We start from the raw sequence: 26,103 nt of genomic DNA on the forward strand, positions 1-26,103 counted from the left end.
GTAGAATTTTTTTGTACCGTAATTGCTTCCCCAAATATAATGTGTCATGTGACCTGTATTGTGCTGTATCGCAACGTCCTGTAACTATGTAAGAGCCACATCTGACCATGGGTAGTGCAATTAAGCTCCACTAATACATAGAGGCTGGTGGTGATGCTACGTGGACAGCCACGTGTCTGCTACAGCAGCAGTTGCAGGCACTAGTCAGTATTACATCCAATCTCCGTATAACAACAAAGTTGCAGTGATGGCCGCCTCCAGAGCCAAGTGCTGGAGAGTATGAGCTCTTTATTATTATTATACCACACAAAACCCATACATCTAAAATACTGACAACACCTTTAAGGGGTGAAGGGGCCACAGGACCCCTACGGTATTTGGTTTATATAATCTTCTGTATTAGACAGGGCATCACATATGTTGGGGCCGAACTTCTCTTGTCACCTAAGATATGACTTTTATGACCGAATGACGAAGCAGCTACAGAAGTAACGAAATTTTATTGCCATATAAGACACTAAAATAACATTTCATGAATTTATAAAAAGAAAAAAAGTATTTCATATATATTACAAAACAGGCATCATAACCTTCAGCCACTTTCTTACATCTCAGCAGTTAGGGGGTCGTCGTGGGTCTGCCCTTGCCAACAGAGCCCGAATGTCATTTCATCGCCCCCCAAAAAAAGAACAAAAATAATCTGTGACCCAAAAAGTTAAAGAGTTTGTCCCTAGGTCAGTGATGGCGAACCTTTTGGAGATTAGGTCCCCAAACTACAACCATAAGCCACGTATTTGTCACAAAGTTCCAATTTAAAGTGGCTTATTGCTCCCTGCTCCGGCACAGGTTTCAAACGGATTGGTGGCCCAAGGACAACAATACAATAGAAAGAAGGAGATATTTGGATTATCATTGTAGCTTCCCTTTAAGGTCCACTTAAAGGGGTATTCCCACTATGGAAAATTAATGTTAATGTTTGTATGATGAAAAATGGTACAATTTTCCAATATACTTTCCGTATCAATTCCTCATGGTTTTCTAGATCTCTGCTTGCTGAAATACTATAGAAAGCTTTCTTTGCTTCCAGTGCACAGGAATCTGACCTTGGTCACACAGGTGCACGGCTCGTTATATATCACACAGGTGCGCGGCTCGTTATATATCACACAGGTGCGCGGCTCGTTATATATCACACAGGTGCGCGGCTCGTTATATATCACACAGGCGCGCGGCTCGTTATATATCACACAGGCGCGCGGCTCGTTATATCACACAGACGCGCGGCTCGTTATATCACACAGGTGCACAGCTCGTTATATCACACAGGTGCACAGCTCGTTATATCACACAGCTCTGATTACTCTGATACTAATGAGCCGAGCACCTGAGTGACCCTGGTCAGATTTCTGTCCACTTGAAGTAAACATAGAAGCTTCTTATTAGAATGACAGCAAGCAGAGATCTGGAAAACCATGAGGAATTGATACAGAAAATATATTGGAAAATTGTACCATTCTTCATCATGCAAACATTAATATTAATTTTCCAAAGTGGGAACACCCCTTTAACAACATGAATCACAGGCCCAGAGAAGGGGCTTCAATAATAATCCATCTCTGTCCACACCTACTCATCTCGCACTTCAAGTCACTTTAAAATAACGCTGACCGTGGCACAGGCTGCCCGTGACTGCAGGAGGAGGTCTTGAGTCCTGAATGGCTGGGTAATGGCCTGGGTGCCCACAGAGTGGGATCTGAGTGCCACCTATGGCACCCAAGCAATAGGGCAGTGGTGGAGAACCTAAGTGATCTGTAAGGGTCTGCGGAGAACAGATCACAAGAATTGGCACCCCACGATCTCCCCCCCCCCCCCAATGATCTTATCCTGCAGGGCATAACTTATAAACTTGGAACAACCCCTTTAAGCAACGTTAAGAATTACAACTTTTCTTTTTATAACAAATTAACTTGTGCAATTAATAAATACAATTGATCTTGTAAACAAAATGAAAAAACAAAAAAAACACAGCAACGTTATCAGCTACGGCTCCGAAAACGTGGCATGAGGTCAGTGGTTAGTCCCATCATGTTGGGAGGTCACCGGCGCCCCCTGGTGGAGAGAGGTCACGTCCTGGCACATCACCAGTCAGGATCATAAATCGTTCATTGGTCAAGGTTTGGGACCACTTCTGACAAAAACACATTTTTTCTTCAGCCATTTTTTTTTTGAAAAATCCCAAAAAATTTTAAAAACCTGTTTAGAAATTATATCTATACATTTATTTTTTAGTTACAAAATATATATGCATATATTGAAAAAAATTTTATCAAAATGGACCACCAAGTTTTGTTGTTTTTGAAAGGATCTGTCAGAAGGTGCGACCATACAAAGCCGGAGAGATGTGTCATCGTACCCGTGTGGTTTAAAAAGAAGCAAAGCTATGACATATGCATTTCTATTCCAGGATTGTAGCTGGATTTGGAGCACTAAAGGAATCTCCTTGTTGATGGCCTCTGCATTCACACTCTTTGTATGGTCACACCTGCCAACAGATCCCTTAATTCATCATTTACAGAAAGTCATGTCCATGTAGGCATCTAGACATGTGGTCAAGAGTTTCTTCATGTGGTGGATTCTCCCATCATGCACTTCCAACGCCTCTGTTCCCATTTGCCAACTCCAAAACATCTTTCATAATTTCCTGTAGAAATCCTTGGTTACTCGTCTCGTAGACGGCACACAGGAGCTGGCGTTTCCTCTCCCTGCTGCACACAGTCAGACGCCTGAGGGTGGCGGCTTTCACGGCGGCTCTGCGGATGTCCTGCTGGATCCGGTGAATGTTATGATTGTGGTGCAAACCTGCTAATCGTATCCTGGCCTTCACGCTGTCCTTAATGAAGTCCCCTCTCTTTGGGCGGTACTTGGAAATGGCGCTGTGGAACAGTTCTAGGTCACTTGGGTGACAGAAGGTGAAGAGGTGCTTCAAGTCCTCCTGTAACTTGGGATTGAGCACGATTTCTCGGAGCGAGTTGTGGGCGGCACTTCCCCAGGGGAGCCATTTCCTTCTCCGATTATATTCTTGGATGGAGTCGTGCTCACAGCGGTGGTATAGTTTGTTCCCGGACCACGAGTGCTCATTTGCCGTGTGGTTTAGCACAGAGTTCCACTTTTCGAGAAGAAGTTCTGGATTGTTATCACAGGTGCTGGCAGCCCACCACAGGTGGTCCCTGACCGTGCCCACCCACGCGCTGAGGTCATCACAGTATTTTCTTCTGCTTGCAGAAAGGATCTTGGCCCCGATAGACCTGGCGACGTGCCAAACGTCAAACTGATGGATCACAGTCTTAAAATCACTTTTGACCATCTTCCGGATGCCGATGCAGTTGTCGGTACATACAATTTTGATCCCAACTTTTTTTTTAAGCTTTTCCAAGGATTTCTGGAAAGTTTCTTGTTCCAAGTCTGCCGGTGTAAGTCCTGGTCGCATTTGCTCAACGCGGAAGTTTAAAATTTTCTTTGTCGATGCATCCATCAACGTGTACAGACCGTATCTTGTGCCGCACCCCGGCCCATCACACTGCCCGTCACCAACAACACAGACCGAAGAGTTGCCCAAAAGCGAAAAGTTTTCTTCCTGCTCCTTCTTCCAATGGTGTTGCACTGTCGGGAATAGGTAATTTCGTTGATATTTGTGATAGGTAGATTTTCTTATGCAATCGAGACCCATATGGTAGAATAAATTGTGCACTTGCCTAAAGGTGGTGCCGCTGAAGAGCATGGATGCCGAGAGAGCCAGATTGCCTATTGGTATGCTGCCGTGCTTGGGTTGGCTTTCCCACAGATGCGTGCGGTGGTTGTCGGCACAGGTGACATAGACACTAACAAAGGTTCCTACTCTCTTCTTGAAGATCTTGGCGATGGGCTTCCCACATGGGCCGGGACCTTTGCAGGTCACCATCGAGATCAAGGCATCTAGACACGATTCAGAAACTATAAATTTTCTTTCAGCCATTAAGTTTCGATCCAGGACTTCTGTGTTCACCGCGATGTCTTGTTTCTGGTTGGATTTTTTGTGGTGGGCTTCGTCATTCTCATCAATGGTGGAAGATTTCACAGAATCGGAGGCTTGGGATATGGCCTTCAGAGCATTTTGGGATCCAGAGACTTGTTTCTTTTCCACATTAATCTGTGCGCTGACTCCTTTTCCAGTAGGTGAGGACAGTAGAGCCGTGGGCGACCGGGTGGTGGGCAACACTTTTGCAGCTGATGCGTTCACGTTATTGTTGGCGTTTGAAGCTTTGCCACCATCACCTGTTCTTAGCTTTGATTTGCTTTTGAGTAAGGGAAAATTGCACTGAGTTTTTTTGCGATAGGTTTTTACTTTATGTTCTACGGCCACGGCTCTGCTGTTCATTTTCGGGTCTGTGTTTGTGGACCGGTCCCACTTTACAATGACAGATTCTGTGTTAACTCCAACAGACACCACCCTGGGGATGCGCAGGGCCTGTTGTCCGCAATGCTCACAGAACCCGAGTGGCACCAGGTGACCGTCTCTGTCCACCTTCCGCCTTTTTCTAGCAGGAATTTTCCCATTCACTCCTAAACTGCCAGCCGGAAAATCCGGATGATGAAAAATGGTGGGGATAGCATCTTTCCGCAGAATTTTGCGCCATCCATCTAAATGGGTGTAACATTCAGGAGCAAAATGTTTGGAGCATAATCGGTAGCTGTCCGTTTTCTTCCCCTCATAAACCTTATTCACAAAGTCCTCCAAATCTCCAAAATCTTGTCCTGTCTGAACGAGCCACGCCCGGATCATGTTCTTGTCTTTTGGAAACACGTGAACAATGACTCCATGCTCCTTCTGCCGTCCTCCGGACGGACAGCCATTCACAATGCAGACGGGCATCCTGCAAAGACATTACAAGTGGTCAGTACAAGCCCCTCCCAACACAAGGGTAACAATTAAATTTTACTTCAAAAAGAGGAACTCCAATAATTGTTTTTCTTTCTGCAAATCAACTTTGCCCATTACTTTCATTTCCCATGTCCAGCAGTTTCTTTGCTATCCTCCTCAGTAAATCCTGTCCCTGCAGTAGTGGTCTACCCTGGCTGCGCTGCTTATCCCCGAGAGGGGAGGGGCTACTGCTCCCTGCTCACAAAGGAGGGTGGGGGATGTCCTGTGATGATGCTCAACCTGTGCAGCCTCCACTCCCACCTTCTGCTGTCAGGACACAATCTACACAGCAGGGTAGCTGTAAGCTCTCAGTGATTACACAGCACATACTATAAACTTGTAACATGTAACAATTTTAATGCCGGCTTCGACTACTTATTGCATTCGAGACCCCCCCCCCCTCCCCCAGATATATGCATCAGTCATATCTACCTGGTCTATTGCAGGACCCAAGATCAGCAGGTAGGAGAGGTCCAGAAACAAGACCTGCAAAGAAAAGAGAAAATCCATCAAGAAGAACCCTGTGGCACCTAGAAGCTCCTGCTGGGCCTGAGCTGTAAGTCACAGGCGGCCGCTGCGTTCTGATAAGTGAGAGGCCAAGAAAGCTGCACATTGGGGTCTCACTGCATCACTGCACAAAGAATAAAGGGAACACTCAAGTAACACATCCAACCCCCCCCCCAAATAATCATCAATAGAAATCAAATATATTAACCAATGGAGGCCTGGATTTGGAGTAGCCCAAAAATGTAAAGTGGAAAAACACTATAGGATGATCTAACTTTGTTGTGATGTGCTCAAAACAAAACAAAATGAGGCTCAGTATTATGCGCGGCCTCCACGTGCCTGTATGACCTTCCTACAACACCTGGGCATGCTCCTGATGAGGCTCAGTATTGTGTGATCTCCACGTGCCTGTATGACCTTCCTACAACACCTGGGCATGCTCCTGATGAGGCTCAGTATTGTGTGATCTCCACGTGCCTGTATGACCTTCCTACAACATCTGGGCATGCTCCTGATGAGGCTCAGTATTGTGTGTGGCCTCCATGTGCCTGTATGACCTCCCTACAACGCCTCAGCATGCTCCTGATGAGGCTCAGTATTATGCGCGGCCTCCATGTGCCTGTATGACCTCCCTACAACACCTCGGCATGCTCCTGATGAGGCTCAGTATTGTGTGTGATCTCCACGTGTCTGTATGACCTCCCTACAACACCTGGGCATGCTCCTGATGAGGATCAGTATTGTGTGTGATCTCCACGTGTCTGTATGACCTCCCTACAACACCTGGGCATGCTCCTGATGAGGATCAGTATTGTGTGATCTCCATGTGCCTGTATGACCTCCCTACAACACCTCGGCATGCTCCTGATGAGGCTCAGTATTGTGTGTTGCCTCCACATGCCTGTATGACCTTCCTACAACATCTGGGCATGCTCCTGATGAGGCTCAGTATTGTGTGGGGCCTCCACATGCCTGTATGACCTCCAGCATTGTCCTGCAAAAGGAGGAACCCATGGCCAACCGAATCAGCTTTGCAACCATGGACGCAAAGGGTCTGAGGATCTATTTTCAGTACCTAATGGGTGTCACATGGGGGGCTGTGCAGTCCTCCAAACAAATGCCACCCCACAACATTACTGACCCACTACCAAACTGGTCATGCTGAAGGAAGTTGCATGGGGTAGATCGCTCTCCACGTCGTCTCCAGACTTTGTCGCGTCTGTCACATGTGCTCAGTGTGAACCTGCTTTCATCTGTGAAGAGCACAGGACGCCAGTGGTGAATTAGCCAATCCTGGTGTTCTCTGGCAAATGCCAAGCCCCCCCCCCCATCTGTGGACACCGGGCCCTCACACCATCCTCATGGAGCCGGTGTCTAACCATTTGTGCAGACTCATGAGGTCATTTTGCGGGGCTCTCCTGTTAGCGGTCCTGGTGCTGCTGAGTTGTTGCCCTCCTACAGCCGCCTCCACACCTTAAACTCATTGTCTATAGTAACCAATCACAGCTCAGAGCTCATATGACCTGTGGCAGGAAAGCAACCAATCACGGCTCAGCTTTTAACATCCACAGCAGCAGACAATCGCTCCTGTATATGGTGGTTAATTGGTGTATTTTGGAAAGCGTGGGATATAAATTTTGGCTCAAACCCTGGTCTATGACATTTCCTGAAAATTTGGTGATTATAAACGCAACGGTTCTTTAGCGAACACATACATACACAGCTTTACATATTAGAAGCACAGGACGCCGCAGTCCCCTCCCCCTGTCCAAGCAAAGCACAGGACGCCGCAGTCCCCTCCCCCTGTCCAAGCAAAGCACAGGACGCCGCAGTCCCCTCCCCCTGTCCAAGCAAAGCACAGGACGCCACCGTCCCCTCCCCCTGTCCAAGCAAAGCACAGGACGCCACCGTCCCCTCCCCCTGTCCAAGCAAAGCACAGGACGCCACCGTCCCCTCCCCCTGTCCAAGCAAAGCACAGGACGCCACCGTCCCCTCCCCCTGTCCAAGCAAAGCACAGGACGCCACCGTCCCCTCCCCCTGTACATACACAGGACGCCACCGTCCCCTCCCCCTGTACATACACAGGACGCCACCGTCCCCTCCCCCTGTACATACACAGGACGCCACCGTCCCCTCCCCCTGTACATACACAGGACGCCACCGTCCCCTCCCCCTGTACATACACAGGACGCCACCGTCCCCTCCCCCTGTACATACACAGGACGCCACCGTCCCCTCCCCCTGTACATACACAGGACGCCACCGTCCCCTCCCCCTGTACATACACAGGACGCCACCGTCCCCTCCCCCTGTACATACACAGGACGCCACCGTCCCCTCCCCCTGTACATACACAGGACGCCACCGTCCCCTCCCCCTGTACATACACAGGACGCCACCGTCCCCTCCCCCTGTACATACACAGGACGCCACCGTCCCCTCCCCCTGTACATACACAGGACGCCACCGTCCCCTCCCCCTGTACATACACAGGACGCCACCGTCCCCTCCCCCTGTACATACACAGGACGCCACCGTCCCCTCCCCCTGTACATACACAGGACGCCACCGTCCCCTCCCCCTGTACATACACAGGACGCCACCGTCCCCTCCCCCTGTACATACACAGGACGCCACCGTCCCCTCCCCCTGTACATACACAGGACGCCACCGTCCCCTCCCCCTGTACATACACAGGACGCCACCGTCCCCTCCCCCTGTACATACACAGGACGCCACCGTCCCCTCCCCCTGTACATACACAGGACGCCACCGTCCCCTCCCCCTGTACATACACAGGACGCCACCGTCCCCTCCCCCTGTACATACACAGGACGCCACCGTCCCCTCCCCCTGTACATACACAGGACGCCACCGTCCCCTCCCCCTGTACATACACAGGACGCCACCGTCCCCTCCCCCTGTACATACACAGGACGCCACCGTCCCCTCCCCCTGTACATACACAGGACGCCACCGTCCCCTCCCCCTGTACATACACAGGACGCCACCGTCCCCTCCCCCTGTACATACACAGGACGCCACCGTCCCCTCCCCCTGTACATACACAGGACGCCACCGTCCCCTCCCCCTGTACATACACAGGACGCCACCGTCCCCTCCCCCTGTACATACACAGGACGCCACCGTCCCCTCCCCCTGTACATACACAGGACGCCACCGTCCCCTCCCCCTGTACATACACAGGACGCCACCGTCCCCTCCCCCTGTACATACACAGGACGCCACCGTCCCCTCCCCCTGTACATACACAGGACGCCACCGTCCCCTCCCCCTGTACATACACAGGACGCCACCGTCCCCTCCCCCTGTACATACACAGGACGCCACCGTCCCCTCCCCCTGTACATACACAGGACGCCACCGTCCCCTCCCCCTGTACATACACAGGACGCCACCGTCCCCTCCCCCTGTACATACACAGGACGCCACCGTCCCCTCCCCCTGTACATACACAGGACGCCACCGTCCCCTCCCCCTGTACATACACAGGACGCCACCGTCCCCTCCCCCTGTACATACACAGGACGCCACCGTCCCCTCCCCCTGTACATACACAGGACGCCACCGTCCCCTCCCCCTGTACATACACAGGACGCCACCGTCCCCTCCCCCTGTACATACACAGGACGCCACCGTCCCCTCCCCCTGTACATACACAGGACGCCACCGTCCCCTCCCCCTGTACATACACAGGACGCCACCGTCCCCTCCCCCTGTACATACACAGGACGCCACCGTCCCCTCCCCCTGTACATACACAGGACGCCACCGTCCCCTCCCCCTGTACATACACAGGACGCCACCGTCCCCTCCCCCTGTACATACACAGGACGCCACCGTCCCCTCCCCCTGTACATACACAGGACGCCACCGTCCCCTCCCCCTGTACATACACAGGACGCCACCGTCCCCTCCCCCTGTACATACACAGGACGCCACCGTCCCCTCCCCCTGTACATACACAGGACGCCACCGTCCCCTCCCCCTGTACATACACAGGACGCCACCGTCCCCTCCCCCTGTACATACACAGGACGCCACCGTCCCCTCCCCCTGTACATACACAGGACGCCACCGTCCCCTCCCCCTGTACATACACAGGACGCCACCGTCCCCTCCCCCTGTACATACACAGGACGCCACCGTCCCCTCCCCCTGTACATACACAGGACGCCACCGTCCCCTCCCCCTGTACATACACAGGACGCCACCGTCCCCTCCCCCTGTACATACACAGGACGCCACCGTCCCCTCCCCCTGTACATACACAGGACGCCACCGTCCCCTCCCCCTGTACATACACAGGACGCCACCGTCCCCTCCCCCTGTACATACACAGGACGCCACCGTCCCCTCCCCCTGTACATACACAGGACGCCACAGTCCCCTCCCCCTGTACATACACAGGACGCCACAGTCCCCTCCCCCTGTACATACACAGGACGCCACAGTCCCCTCCCCCTGTACATACACAGGACGCCACAGTCCCCTCCCCCTGTACATACACAGGACGCCACAGTCCCCTCCCCCTGTACATACACAGGACGCCACAGTCCCCTCCCCCTGTACATACACAGGACGCCACAGTCCCCTCCCCCTGTACATACACAGGACGCCACAGTCCCCTCCCCCTGTACATACACAGGACGCCACAGTCCCCTCCCCCTGTACATACACAGGACGCCACAGTCCCCTCCCCCTGTACATACACAGGACGCCACAGTCCCCTCCCCCTGTACATACACAGGACGCCACAGTCCCCTCCCCCTGTACATACACAGGACGCCACAGTCCCCTCCCCCTGTACATACACAGGACGCCACAGTCCCCTCCCCCTGTACATACACAGGACGCCACAGTCCCCTCCCCCTGTACATACACAGGACGCCACAGTCTCCTCCCCCTGTACATACACAGGACGCCACAGTCTCCTCCCCCTGTACATACACAGGACGCCACAGTCTCCTCCCCCTGTATATACACAGGACGCCACAGTCTCCTCCCCCTGTCCAAGCACAGGACTCCGCAGTCCCCTCCCCCTGTCCAAGCAAAGCACAGGACGCCGCAGTCCCCTCCCCCTGTCCAAGCACAGGACGCCGCAGTCCCCGCCCCCTGTCTAAGCACAGGACGCCGCAGTCCCCTCCCCCTGTCCAAGCAAAGCACAGGACGCCGCAGTCCCCTCCCCCTGTACATACACAGGACGCCACAGTCTCCTCCCCCTGTACATACACAGGACACCACAGTCTCCTCCTCCTGTATTATATATACACACACAGGACAGCACAGTCTCCTCCCCTGTATATACATTATACACATATATACACACAGGACAGCACAGTCTCCTCCCCTGTATAAACATTATACACATATATACACACAGGACAGCACAGTCTCCTCCCCTGTATATACACACACAGGACAGCACAGTCTCCTCCCCTGTATATACATTATACATATATATACACACAGGACAGCACAGTCTCCTCCTCCTGTATATACATTATACATATATACACACACAGGACAGCACAGTCTCCTCCTCCTGTATATACATTATACATATATACACACACAGGACAGCACAGTCTCCTCCCCTGTATATACATTATACATATATACACACACAGGACAGCACAGTCTCCTCCCCTGTATATACATTATACATATATACACACACAGGACAGCACAGTCTCCTCCCCTGTATATACATTATACATATATACACACACAGGACAGCACAGTCTCCTCCCCTGTATATACATTATACATATATATACACACAGGACAGCACAGTCTCCTCCCCTGTATATACATTATACATATATATATACACACAGGACAGCACAGTCTCCTCCTCCTGTATATACATTATACATATATACACACACAGGACAGCACAGTCTCCTCCCCTGTATATATATTATACATATATACACACACAGGACAGCACAGTCTCCTCCTCCTGTATATACATTATACACATATATATATACACACAGGACAGCACAGTCTCCTCCCCTGTATATACATTATACACACAGGACAGCACAGTCTCCTCCCCTGTATATACATTATACACATATATACACACACACAGGACAGCACAGTCTCCTCCTCCTGTATATACATTATACATATATATACACACAGGACAGCACAGTCTCTTCCCCTGTATATACATTATACATATATATACACACAGGACAGCACAGTCTCCTCCCCTGTATATACATTATACATATATACACACACAGGACAGCACAGTCTCCTCCCCTGTATATACATTATACACATATATACACACACACAGGACAGCACAGTCTCCTCCTCCTGTATATACATTATACATATATATACACACAGGACAGCACAGTCTCTTCCCTGTATATACATTATACATATATATACACACAGGACAGCACAGTCTCCTCCCCTGTATATACATTATACACATATATACACACAGGACAGCACAGTCTCCTCCTCCTGTATATACATTATACACATATATACACACACAGGACAGCACAGTCTCCTCCTCCTGTATATACATTATACACACATGACAGCACAGTCTCCTCCTCCTGTATATACATTATACATATATATATATACACACAGGACAGAACAGTCTCCTCCTCCTGTATATACATTATACACATATATACACACACAGGACAGCACAGTCTCCTCCTCCTGTATATACATTATACACATATATACACACACAGGACATCACAGTCTCCTCCTCCTGTATATACATTATACACATATATACACACACAGGACAGCACAGTCTCCTCCCCTGTATATACATTATACACATATATACACACACACAGGACAGCACAGTCTCCTCCTCCTGTATATACATTATACATATATATACACACAGGACAGCACAGTCTCTTCCCCTGTATATACATTATACATATATATACACACAGGACAGCACAGTCTCCTCCCCTGTATATACATTATACACATATATACACACAGGACAGCACAGTCTCCTCCTCCTGTATATACATTATACACATATATACACACAGGACAGCACAGTCTCCTCCTCCTGTATATACATTATACATATATATACACACAGGACAGCACAGTCTCCTCCTCCTGTATATACATTATACATATATATACACACAGGACAGCACAGTCTCCTCCCCTGTATATACATTATACACATATATACACACAGGACAGCACAGTCTCCTCCCCTGTATATACATTATACACATATATACACACACACAGGACAGCACAGTCTCCTCCTCCTGTATATACATTATACACATATATACACACACACAGGATAGCACAGTCTCCTCCTCCTGTATATACATTATACGTATATACACACAGGACAGCACAGTCTCCTCCTCCTGTATATACATTATACACATATATACACACAGGACAGCACAGTCTCCTCCTCCTGTATATACATTATACACATATATACACACACAGGACAGCACAGTCTCCTCCTCCTGTATATACATTATACACATATATATACACACAGGACAGCACAGTCTGCTCCTCCTGTATATACATTATACACATATATACACACAGGACAGCACAGTCTCCTCCTCCTGTATATACATTATACACATATATACACACAGGACAGCACAGTCTCCTCCTCCTGTATATACATTATACACATATATACACACACAGGACAGCACAGTCTCCTCCTCCTGTATATACATTATACACATATATACACACACAGGACAGCACAGTCTCCTCCTCCTGTATATACATTATACACATATATACACACACAGGACAGCAAAGTCTCCTCCCCTGTATATACATTATACATATATATATACACACACAGGACAGCACAGTCTCCTCCCCTGTATATACATTATACATATATATATACACACACAGGACAGCACAGTCTCCTCCTCCTGTATATACATTATACACATATATACACACACAGGACAGCACAGTCTCCTTCTCCTGTATATACATTATACACATATATACACACACAGGACAGCACAGTCTCCTCCTCCTGTATATACATTATACACATATATACACACACAGGACAGCACAGTCTCCTCCCCTGTATATACATTATACATATATATACACACACAGGACAGCACAGTCTCCTCCCCTGTATATACATTATACATATATATACACACAGGACAGCACAGTCTCCTCCTCCTGTATATACATTATACACATATATACACACATGACAGCACAGTCTCCTCCTCCTGTATATACATTATACACATATATACACACAGGACAGCACAGTCTCCTCCCCTGTATATACATTATACACATATATACACACATGACAGCACAGTCTCTTCCCCTGTATATACATTATACATATATACACACACAGGACAGCACAGTCTCCTCCCCTGTATATACATTATACATATATACACACACAGGACAGCACAGTCTCCTCCCCTGTATATACATTATACACATATATACACACAGGACAGCACAGTCTCCTCCCCTGTATATACATTATACACATATATAAACACAGGACAGCACAGTCTCCTCCCCTGTATATACATTATACATATATACACACACAGGACAGCACAGTCTCCTCCTCCTGTATATACATTATACACATATATACACACAGGACAGCACAGTCTCCTCCTCCTGTATATACATTATACATATATATACACACACAGAACAGCACAGTCTCCTCCCCTGTATATACATTATACATATATACACACACAGGACAGCACAGTCTCCTCCTCCTGTATATACATTATACACATATATACACACAGGACAGCACAGTCTCCTCCTCCTGTATATACATTATACGTATATACACACAGGACAGCACAGTCTCCTCCTCCTGTATATACATTATACACATATATACACACAGGACAGCACAGTCTCCTCCCCTGTATATACATTATACATATATATACACACAGAACAGCACAGTCTCCTCCCCTGTATATACATTATACACATATATACACACACAGGACAGCACAGTCTCCTCCTCCTGTATATACATTATACACATATATACACACAGGACAGCACAGTCTCCTCCTCCTGTATATACATTATACATATATATACACACAGGACAGCACAGTCTCCTCCCCTGTATATACATTATACACATATATATACACACAGGACAGCACAGTCTCCTCCCCTGTATATACATTATACACATATATATACACACAGGACAGCACAGTCTCCTCCCCTGTATATACATTATACACATATATACACACACAGGACAGCACAGTCTCCTCCTCCTGTATATACATTATACACATATATACACACACAGGACAGCACAGTCTCCTCCTCCTGTATATACATTATACACATATATACACACACAGGACAGCACAGTCTCCTCCTCCTGTATATACATTATACACATATATACACACACAGGACAGCACAGTCTCCTCCTCCTGTATATACATTATACACATATATACACACAGGACAGCACAGTCTCCTCCTCCTGTATATACATTATACACATATATATACACACAGGACAGCACAGTCTCCTCCCCTGTATATACATTATACACATATATATACACACAGGACAGCACAGTCTCCTCCTCCTGTATATACATTATACACATATATATACACACAGGACAGCACAGTCTCCTCCCCTGTATATACATTATACACATATATACACACAGGACAGCACAGTCTCCTCCTCCTGTATATACATTATACATATATATACACACAGAACAGCACAGTCTCCTCCTCCTGTATATACATTATACATATATATACACACAGAACAGCACAGTCTCCTCCCCTGTATATACATTATACATATATATATACACACACAGGACAGCACAGTCTCCTCCTCCTGTATATACATTATACATATATATACACACAGGACAGCACAGTCTCTTCCCCTGTATATACATTATACATATATATACACACAGAACAGCACAGTCTCCTCCCCTGTATATACATTATACACATATATACACACAGAACAGCACAGTCTCCTCCTCCTGTATATACATTATACATATATATACACACAGAACAGCACAGTCTCCTCCCCTGTATATACATTATACATATATATATACACACACAGGACAGCACAGTCTCCTCCTCCTGTATATACATTATACATATATATACACACAGGACAGCACAGTCTCTTCCCCTGTATATACATTATACATATATATACACACAGGACAGCACAGTCTCCTCCCCTGTATATACATTATACACATATATACACACAGGACAGCACAGTCTCCTCCTCCTGTATATACATTATACACATATATACACACAGGACAGCACAGTCTCCTCCCCTGTATATACATTATACACATATATACACACAGGACAGCACAGTCTCCTCCTCCTGTATATACATTATACATATATATACACACAGGACAGCACAGTCTCCTCCTCCTGTATATACATTATACATATATATACACACAGGACAGCACAGTCTCCTCCCCTGTATATACATTATACACATATATACACACAGGACAGCACAGTCTCCTCCCCTGTATATACATTATACACATATATACACACACACAGGACAGCACAGTCTCCTCCTCCTGTATATACATTATACACATATATACACACACACAGGATAGCACAGTCTCCTCCTCCTGTATATACATTATACGTATATACACACAGGACAGCACAGTCTCCTCCTCCTGTATATACATTATACACATATATACACACAGGACAGCACAGTCTCCTCCTCCTGTATATACATTATACACATATATACACACACAGGACAGCACAGTCTCCTCCTCCTGTATATACATTATACACATATATATACACACAGGACAGCACAGTCTGCTCCTCCTGTATATACATTATACACATATATACACACAGGACAGCACAGTCTCCTCCTCCTGTATATACATTATACACATATATACACACACAGGACAGCACAGTCTCCTCCCCTGTATATACATTATACATATATATACACACAGGACAGCACAGTCTCCTCCTCCTGTATATACATTATACACATATATACACACACAGGACAGCAAAGTCTCCTCCCCTGTATATACATTATACATATATATATACACACACAGGACAGCACAGTCTCCTCCTCCTGTATATACATTATACACATATATACACACACAGGACAGCACAGTCTCCTCCTCCTGTATATACATTATACATATATATATACACACACAGGACAGCACAGTCTCCTCCCCTGTATATACATTATACATATATATACACACACAGGACAGCACAGTCTCCTCCCCTGTATATACATTATACATATATATACACACACAGGACAGCACAGTCTCCTCCCCTGTATATACATTATACATATATATACACACAGGACAGCACAGTCTCCTCCTCCTGTATATACATTATACACATATATACACACATGACAGCACAGTCTCCTCCTCCTGTATATACATTATACACATATATACACACAGGACAGCACAGTCTCCTCCCCTGTATATACATTATACACATATATACACACATGACAGCACAGTCTCTTCCCCTGTATATACATTATACATATATACACACACAGGACAGCACAGTCTCCTCCCCTGTATATACATTATACATATATACACACACAGGACAGCACAGTCTCCTCCCCTGTATATACATTATACACATATATACACACAGGACAGCACAGTCTCCTCCCCTGTATATACATTATACACATATATATACACACAGGACAGCACAGTCTCCTCCTCCTGTATATACATTATACATATATACACACACAGGACAGCACAGTCTCCTCCTCCTGTATATACATTATACACATATATACACACAGGACAGCACAGTCTCCTCCTCCTGTATATACATTATACATATATATACACACACAGAACAGCACAGTCTCCTCCCCTGTATATACATTATACATATATACACACACAGGACAGCACAGTCTCCTCCTCCTGTATATACATTATACACATATATACACACAGGACAGCACAGTCTCCTCCTCCTGTATATACATTATACGTATATACACACAGGACAGCACAGTCTCCTCCTCCTGTATATACATTATACACATATATACACACAGGACAGCACAGTCTCCTCCCCTGTATATACATTATACATATATATACACACAGAACAGCACAGTCTCCTCCCCTGTATATACATTATACACATATATACACACACAGGACAGCACAGTCTCCTCCCCTGTATATACATTATACACATATATACACACAGAACAGCACAGTCTCCTCCCCTGTATATACATTATACACATATATACACACAGAACAGCACAGTCTCCTCCTCCTGTATATACATTATACATATATATACACACAGAACAGCACAGTCTCCTCCCCTGTATATACATTATACATATATATATACACACAGGACAGCACAGTCTCCTCCTCCTGTATATACATTATACACATATATACACACAGGACAGCACAGTCTCCTCCTCCTGTATATACATTATACATATATACACACACAGGACAGCACAGTCTCCTCCTCCTGTATATACATTATACATATATACACACACAGGACAGCACAGTCTCCTCCCCTGTATATACATTATACACTTATATACACACAGAACAGCACAGTCTCCTCCTCCTGTATATACATTATACACATATATACACACAGGACAGCACAGTCTCCTCCTCCTGTATATACATTATACACATATATACACACACAAGACAGCACAGTCTCCTCCTCCTGTATATACATTATACACATATATATACACACAGGACAGCACAGTCTCCTCCTCGTGTATATACATTATACACATATATACACACAGGACAGCACAGTCTCCTCCTCCTGTATATACATTATACATATATATACACACAGGACAGCACAGTCTCCTCCTCCTGTATATACATTATACACTTATATACACACAGGACAGCACAGTCTCCTCCCCTGTATATACATTATACACATATATACACACAGGACAGCACAGTCTCCTCCCCTGTATATACATTATACACATATATAAACACAGGACAGCACAGTCTCCTCCCCTGTATATACATTATACATATATACACACACAGGACAGCACAGTCTCCTCCCCTGTATATACATTATACACATATATACACACACAGGACAGCACAGTCTCCTCCCCTGTATATACATTATACACATATATACACACAGGACAGCACAGTCCCCTCCTCCTGTATATACATTATACACATATATACACACAGGACAGCACAGTCTCCTCCTCCTGTATATACATTATACACATATATACACACAGGACAGCACAGTCTCCTCCTCCTGTATATACATTATACATATATATATACACACAGGACAGCACAGTCTCCTCCCCTGTATATACATTATACATATATATATATACACACACAGGACAGCACAGTCTCCTCCTCCTGTATATACATTATACATATATATATATATACACACACAGGACAGCACAGTCTCCTCCCCTGTATATACATTATACACATATATACACACAGGACAGCACAGTCTCCTCCCCTGTATATACATTATACACATATATACACACAGGACAGCACAGTCTCCTCCCCTGTATATACATTATACACATATATACACACAGGACAGCACAGTCTCCTCCCCTGTATATACATTATACACATATATACACACACAGGACAGCACAGTCTCCTCCTCCTGTATATACATTAAACGTATATACACACAGGACAGCACAGTCTCCTCCCCTGTATATACATTATACACATATATATACACACAGGACAGCACAGTCTCCTCCTCCTGTATATACATTATACATATATATACACACAGGACAGCACAGTCTCCTCCCCTGTATATACATTATACACATATATATACACACAGGACAGCACAGTCCCCTCCTCCTGTATATACATTATACGTATATACACACAGGACAGCACAGTCTCCTCCTCCTGTATATACATTAAACGTATATACACACAGGACAGCACAGTCTCCTCCTCCTGTATATACATTATACATATATATACACACAGGACAGCACAGTCTCCTCCCCTGTATATACATTATACATATATATATATACACACACAGGACAGCACAGTCTCCTCCTCCTGTATATACATTATACATATATATATATACACACACAGGACAGCACAGTCTCCTCCTCCTGTATATACATTAAACGTATATACACACAGGACAGCACAGTCTCCTCCCCTGTATATACATTATACACATATATATACACACAGGACAGCACAGTCTCCTCCTCCTGTATATACATTATACATATATATACACACAGGACAGCACAGTCTCCTCCCCTGTATATACATTATACACATATATATACACACAGGACAGCACAGTCCCCTCCTCCTGTATATACATTATACGTATATACACACAGGACAGCACAGTCTCCTCCCCTGTATATACATTATACACATATATATACACACAGGACAGCACAGTCCCCTCCTCCTGTATATACATTATACATATATATACACACAGGACAGCACAGTCTCCTTCCCTGTATATACATTATACACATATACACACACAGGACAGCACAGTCTCCTCCTCCTGTATATACATTATACATATATATACACACAGGACAGCACAGTCTCCTCCCCTGTATATACATTATACATATATATATATACACACACAGGACAGCACAGTCTCCTCCTCCTGTATATACATTATACATATATATATATACACACACAGGACAGCACAGTCTCCTCCTCCTGTATATACATTAAACGTATATACACACAGGACAGCACAGTCTCCTCCCCTGTATATACATTATACACATATATATACACACAGGACAGCACAGTCTCCTCCTCCTGTATATACATTATACATATATATACACACAGGACAGCACAGTCTCCTCCCCTGTATATACATTATACACATATATATACACACAGGACAGCACAGTCCCCTCCTCCTGTATATACATTATACGTATATACACACAGGACAGCACAGTCTCCTCCCCTGTATATACATTATACACATATATATACACACAGGACAGCACAGTCTCCTCCTCCTGTATATACATTATACATATATATACACACAGAACAGCACAGTCTCCTCCTCCTGTATATACATTATACACATATATAAACACAGGACATCACAGTCTCCTCCCCTGTATATACATTATACACATATATACACACAGGACAGCACAGTCTCCTCCTCCTGTATATACATTATACATATATATACACACAGAACAGCACAGTCTCCTCCTCCTGTATATACATTATACGTATATATACACACAGGACAGCACAGTCTCCTCCTCCTGTATATACATTATACGTATATACACACACAGGACAGCACAGTCTCCTCCTCCTGTATATACATTATACGTATATACACACAGGACAGCACAGTCTCCTCCCCTGTATATACATTATACACATATATACACACACAGGACAGCACAGTCTCCTCCCCTGTATATACATTATACACATATATACACACACACAGGACAGCACAGTCTCCTCCTCCTGTATATACATTATACATATATATATACACACAGGACAGCACAGTCTCCTCCCCTGTATATACACACACAGGACAGCACAGTCTCCTCCCCTGTATATACATTATACACATATATACACACACACAGGACAGCACAGTCTCCTCCCCTGTATATACATTATACATATATACACACACAGGACAGCACAGTCTCCTCCTCCTGTATATACATTATACACATATATACACACAGAACAGCACAGTCTCCTCCTCCTGTATATACATTATACACATATATACACACAGAACAGCACAGTCTCCTCCTCCTGTATATACATTATACATATATATACACACAGGACAGCACAGTCTCCTCCTCCTGTATATACATTATACATATATATACACACAGGACAGCACAGTCTCTTCCCCTGTATATACATTATACATATATATATATACACACAGGACAGCACAGTCTCCTCCTCCTGTATATACATTATACATATATACACACACAGGACAGCACAGTCTCTTCCTCCTGTATATACATTATACATATATATACACACAGAACAGCACAGTCTCCTCCTCCTGTATATACATTATACACATATATACACACAGAACAGCACAGTCTCCTCCTCCTGTATATACATTATACATATATATACACACAGAACAGCACAGTCTCCTCCTCCTGTATATACATTATACACATATATACACACAGGACAGCACAGTCTCCTCCTCCTGTATATACATTATACATATATATACACACAGGACAGCACAGTCTCCTCCTCCTGTATATACATTATACATATATATACACACAGGACAGCACAGTCTCCTCCCCTGTATATACATTATACATATATACACACAGGACAGCACAGTCTCCTCCTCCTGTATATACATTATACATATATATATACACAGGACAGCACAGTCTCCTCCTCCTGTATATACATTATACATATATATACACACAGGACAGCACAGTCTCCTCCCCTGTATATACATTATACATATATATACACACAGGACAGCACAGTCTCCTCCCCTGTATATACATTATACATATATATATACACACAGGACAGCACAGTCTCCTCCCCTGTATATACATTATACACATATATATACACACAGGACAGCACAGTCTCCTCCTCCTGTATATACATTATACATATATATATACACACAGGACAGCACAGTCTCCTCCTCCTGTATATACATTATACATATATATACACACAGGACAGCACAGTCTCCTCCTGTATATACATTATACATATATATACACACAGGACAGCACAGTCTCCTCCTGTATATACATTATACATATATATACACACAGGACAGCACAGTCTCCTCCCCTGTATATACATTATACACACAGGACAGCACAGTCTCCTCCTCCTGTATATACATTATACACATATATACACACAGGACAGCACAGTCTCCTCCTCCTGTATATACATTACACATATATACACACAGGACAGCACAGTCTCCTCCCCTGTATATACATTATACATATATATATATACACACAGGACAGCACAGTCTCCTCCCCTGTATATACATTATACATATATACACACACAGGACAGCACAGTCTCCTCCCCTGTATATACATTATACACATATATATATACACACAGAACAGCACAGTCTCCTCCTCCTGTATATACATTATACACATATATACACACAGGACAGCACAGTCTCCTCCCCTGTATATACATTATACACATATATACACACAGGACAGCACAGTCTCCTCTCCTGTATATACATTATACATATATACACACACAGGACAGCACAGTCTCATCCTCCTGTATATACATTATACACATATATACACACAGGACAGCACAGTCTGCTCCTCCTGTATATACATTATACACATATATACACACAGGACAGCACAGTCTGCTCCTCCTGTATATACATTATACACATATATACACACAGGACAGCACAGTCTGCTCCTCCTGTATATACATTATACACATATATACACACAGGACAGCACAGTCTCCTCCCCTGTATATACATTATACACATATATACACACAGGACAGCACAGTCTCCTCTCCTGTATATACATTATACATATATACACACACAGGACAGCACAGTCTCCTCCTCCTGTATATACATTATACACATATATACACACACAGGACAGCACAGTCTCCTCCTCCTGTATATACATTATACACATATATACACACACAGAACAGCACAGTCTCCTCCTCCTGTATATACATATATACACACACAGGACAGCACAGTCTCCTCCCCTGTATATACATTATACATATATATACACACAGGACAGCACAGTCTCCTCCCCTGTATATACATTATACATATATACACACACAGGACAGCACAGTCTCCTCCTCCTGTATATACATTATACATATATATACACACACAGGACAGCACAGTCTCCTCCTCCTGTATATACATTATACATATATATACACACACAGGACAGCACAGTCTCCTCCTCCTGTATATACATTATACATATATATACACACAGGACAGCACAGTCTCCTCCCCTGTATATACATTATACATATATACACACAGGACAGCACAGTCTCCTCCCCTGTATATACATTATACATATATATACACACAGGACAGCACAGTCTCCTCCCCTGTATATACATTATACATATATATACACACAGGACAGCACAGTCTCCTCCTCCTGTATATACATTATACACATATATACACACAGGACAGCACAGTCTCCTCCCCTGTATATACATTATACATATATACACACACAGGACAGCACAGTCTCCTCCTCCTGTATATACATTATACACATATATACACACAGGACAGCACAGTCTCCTCCTCCTGTATATACATTATACATATATATACACACAGGACAGCACAGTCTCCTCCTCCTGTATATACATTATACATATACACACAGGACAGCACAGTCTCCTCCTCCTGTATATACATTATACATATATACACACACAGGACAGCACAGTCTCCTCCTCCTGTATATACATTATACACATATATATACACACAGGACAGCACAGTCTCCTCCTCCTGTATATACATTATACACATATATATATATATATATATATATATATATATATATATATATATATATATATATATATATATATACACACAGGACAGCACAGTCTCCTCCTCCTATATATACATTATACACATATATACACACAGGACAGCACAGTCTCCTCCCCTGTATATACATTATACATATATACACACAGGACAGCACAGTCTCCTCCCCTGTATATACATTATACATATATATACACACAGGACAGCACAGTCTCCTCCTCCTGTATATACATTATACATATATATATACACACAGGACAGCACAGTACGCCGCTCCCATAGCAATAGATGTGACTCCATCCAGCAATGCTTCCCTTACCTGGGACACTTCCTCGCCGTGTAGCCTCTTCCTCTGTGACTGTCTTCCGTCACTTCCTACCACTGCTGAGGCTGTATACACCAACCTGTAGAGCGAGGGCGGCGGCCATCTTGTCGTAGTCTCCTGTGCGGTTCTCCGACTGCGGTGATATTTGTGGTCAGGGCGGTCGGGAGGAGTCGGACAGGAGGGCGCTGTTTATATTTTTTGTGCAAAGACCAAACTCCACAACCAGTGTACAGCAAACCCACGTACACCCCGCGGTGACGTCACCTCTCCCGAGCTATCCGATTACCCGGGATTATTATATGGTGTGGCCCGCAGAGGGGTCATGTGACTAACTGTACATCCATATATCATACTATACCCTATGTGTAGATGCTGCACCCGCCTGTAGCATCACTCCAAACTTGTGGGCGACAGAAAGAGGGACAAAAACTCGCTCCACCTTTTTTCTAACCCAAACCCTGCACTCATAAAATCCTCCTGTCCTCCCTCATTCTGTGACCTCCTGTCCTCCATCCTCCCTCATACTGTGACCTCCTGTCCTCCATCCTCCCTCATACTGTGGCCTCCTGTCCTCCCTCATACTGTGACCTCCTGTCCTCCATCCTCCCTCATACTGTGACCTCCTGTCCTCCATCCTCCCTCATACTGTGGCCTCCTGTCCTCCCTCATTCTGTGGCCTCCTGTCCTCCCTCATACTGTGACCTCCTGTCCTCCATCCTCCCTCATACTGTGGCCTCCTGTCCTCCCTCATACTGTGACCTCCTGTCCTCCCTCATACTGTGGCCTCCTGTCATCCATCCTCCCTCATACTGTGGCCTCCTGTCCTCCATCCTCCCTCATACTGTGGCCTCCTGTCCTCCATCCTCCCTCATACTGTGGCCTCCTGTCCTCCATCCTCCCTCATACTGTGGCCTCCTGTCCTCCATCCTCCCGCATACTATGGCCTCCTGTCCTCCCTCATACTGTGGTCTCCTGTCCTCCATCCTCCCTCATACTGTGGCCTCCTGTCCTCCATCCTCCCTCATACTGTGACCTCCTGTCCTCCCTCATACTGTGGCCTCCTGTCCTCCATCCTCCCTCATACTGTGGACTCCTGTCCTCCATCCTCCCTCATACTGTGGCCTCCTGTCCTCCATCTCCCTTATATTGTGGCCTCCTGTCCTCCAACCTCCCTCATACTGTAACCTCCTGTCCTCCATCCTCCCTCATACTGTGGCCCCTGTCTTCCATCCTCCCTCATACTGTGGCCTCCTGTCCTCCATCCTCCCTCATACTGTGACCTCCTGTCCTCCAACCTCCCTCATTTGTTTTCCAACCTTCTCCTGTAGCCTTCTGTCCTCCAGTTTCCTCCAGTGGCCTCCTGTCCTGCAGCATCCTCCTATGGCCTCCAGGTCCTCTAGCCTCCTCCTGTAGCCTCTTGTCCTCCAACCACCTCTTGTACATCCCTGTCTGAGAGTGCCCCATGGTGGTG

At 45.4% G+C, this 26,103-nt stretch overlaps 2 protein-coding genes across 4 annotated transcripts in view; one reads left to right on the plus strand and one right to left on the minus strand.

The window, feature by feature from the left end:
• The window catches only part of LOC140106026 (uncharacterized), a 582,332-nt gene that overhangs the window by 190,861 nt on the left and 365,368 nt on the right, over positions 1-26,103 (plus strand). The window lies entirely within an intron of this gene.
• LOC140106040 (uncharacterized) lies at positions 1,513-24,904 on the minus strand. Of its 2 annotated transcripts, XM_072130217.1 has the most exons (4): positions 24,627-24,904; positions 6,606-6,717; positions 5,390-5,443; positions 1,513-4,910 (listed from the first exon to the last, which is right to left on the minus strand). In XM_072130217.1, exon 4 carries the CDS (start codon positions 4,907-4,909, stop codon positions 2,642-2,644), a length of 2,268 nt encoding a protein of 755 aa, XP_071986318.1. In that variant the 5' UTR covers position 4,910; positions 5,390-5,443; positions 6,606-6,717; positions 24,627-24,904; the 3' UTR covers positions 1,513-2,641. The 2 variants fall into 2 exon arrangements, with proteins under 2 accessions (XP_071986318.1, XP_071986317.1); XM_072130216.1 differs by lacking the exon at positions 6,606-6,717.

Source organism: Engystomops pustulosus, chromosome 11, assembly GCF_040894005.1.
Source record: "Engystomops pustulosus chromosome 11, aEngPut4.maternal, whole genome shotgun sequence".
NCBI lineage: Eukaryota > Metazoa > Chordata > Amphibia > Anura > Leptodactylidae > Engystomops > Engystomops pustulosus.

What these genes read in the sequence shown, in the direction of transcription:
- LOC140106040 (XM_072130216.1), bottom strand. Translation starts at nt 4,909, where the DNA reads ATGCCCGTCTGCATTGTGAATGGCTGTCCGTCCGGAGGACGGCAGAAG.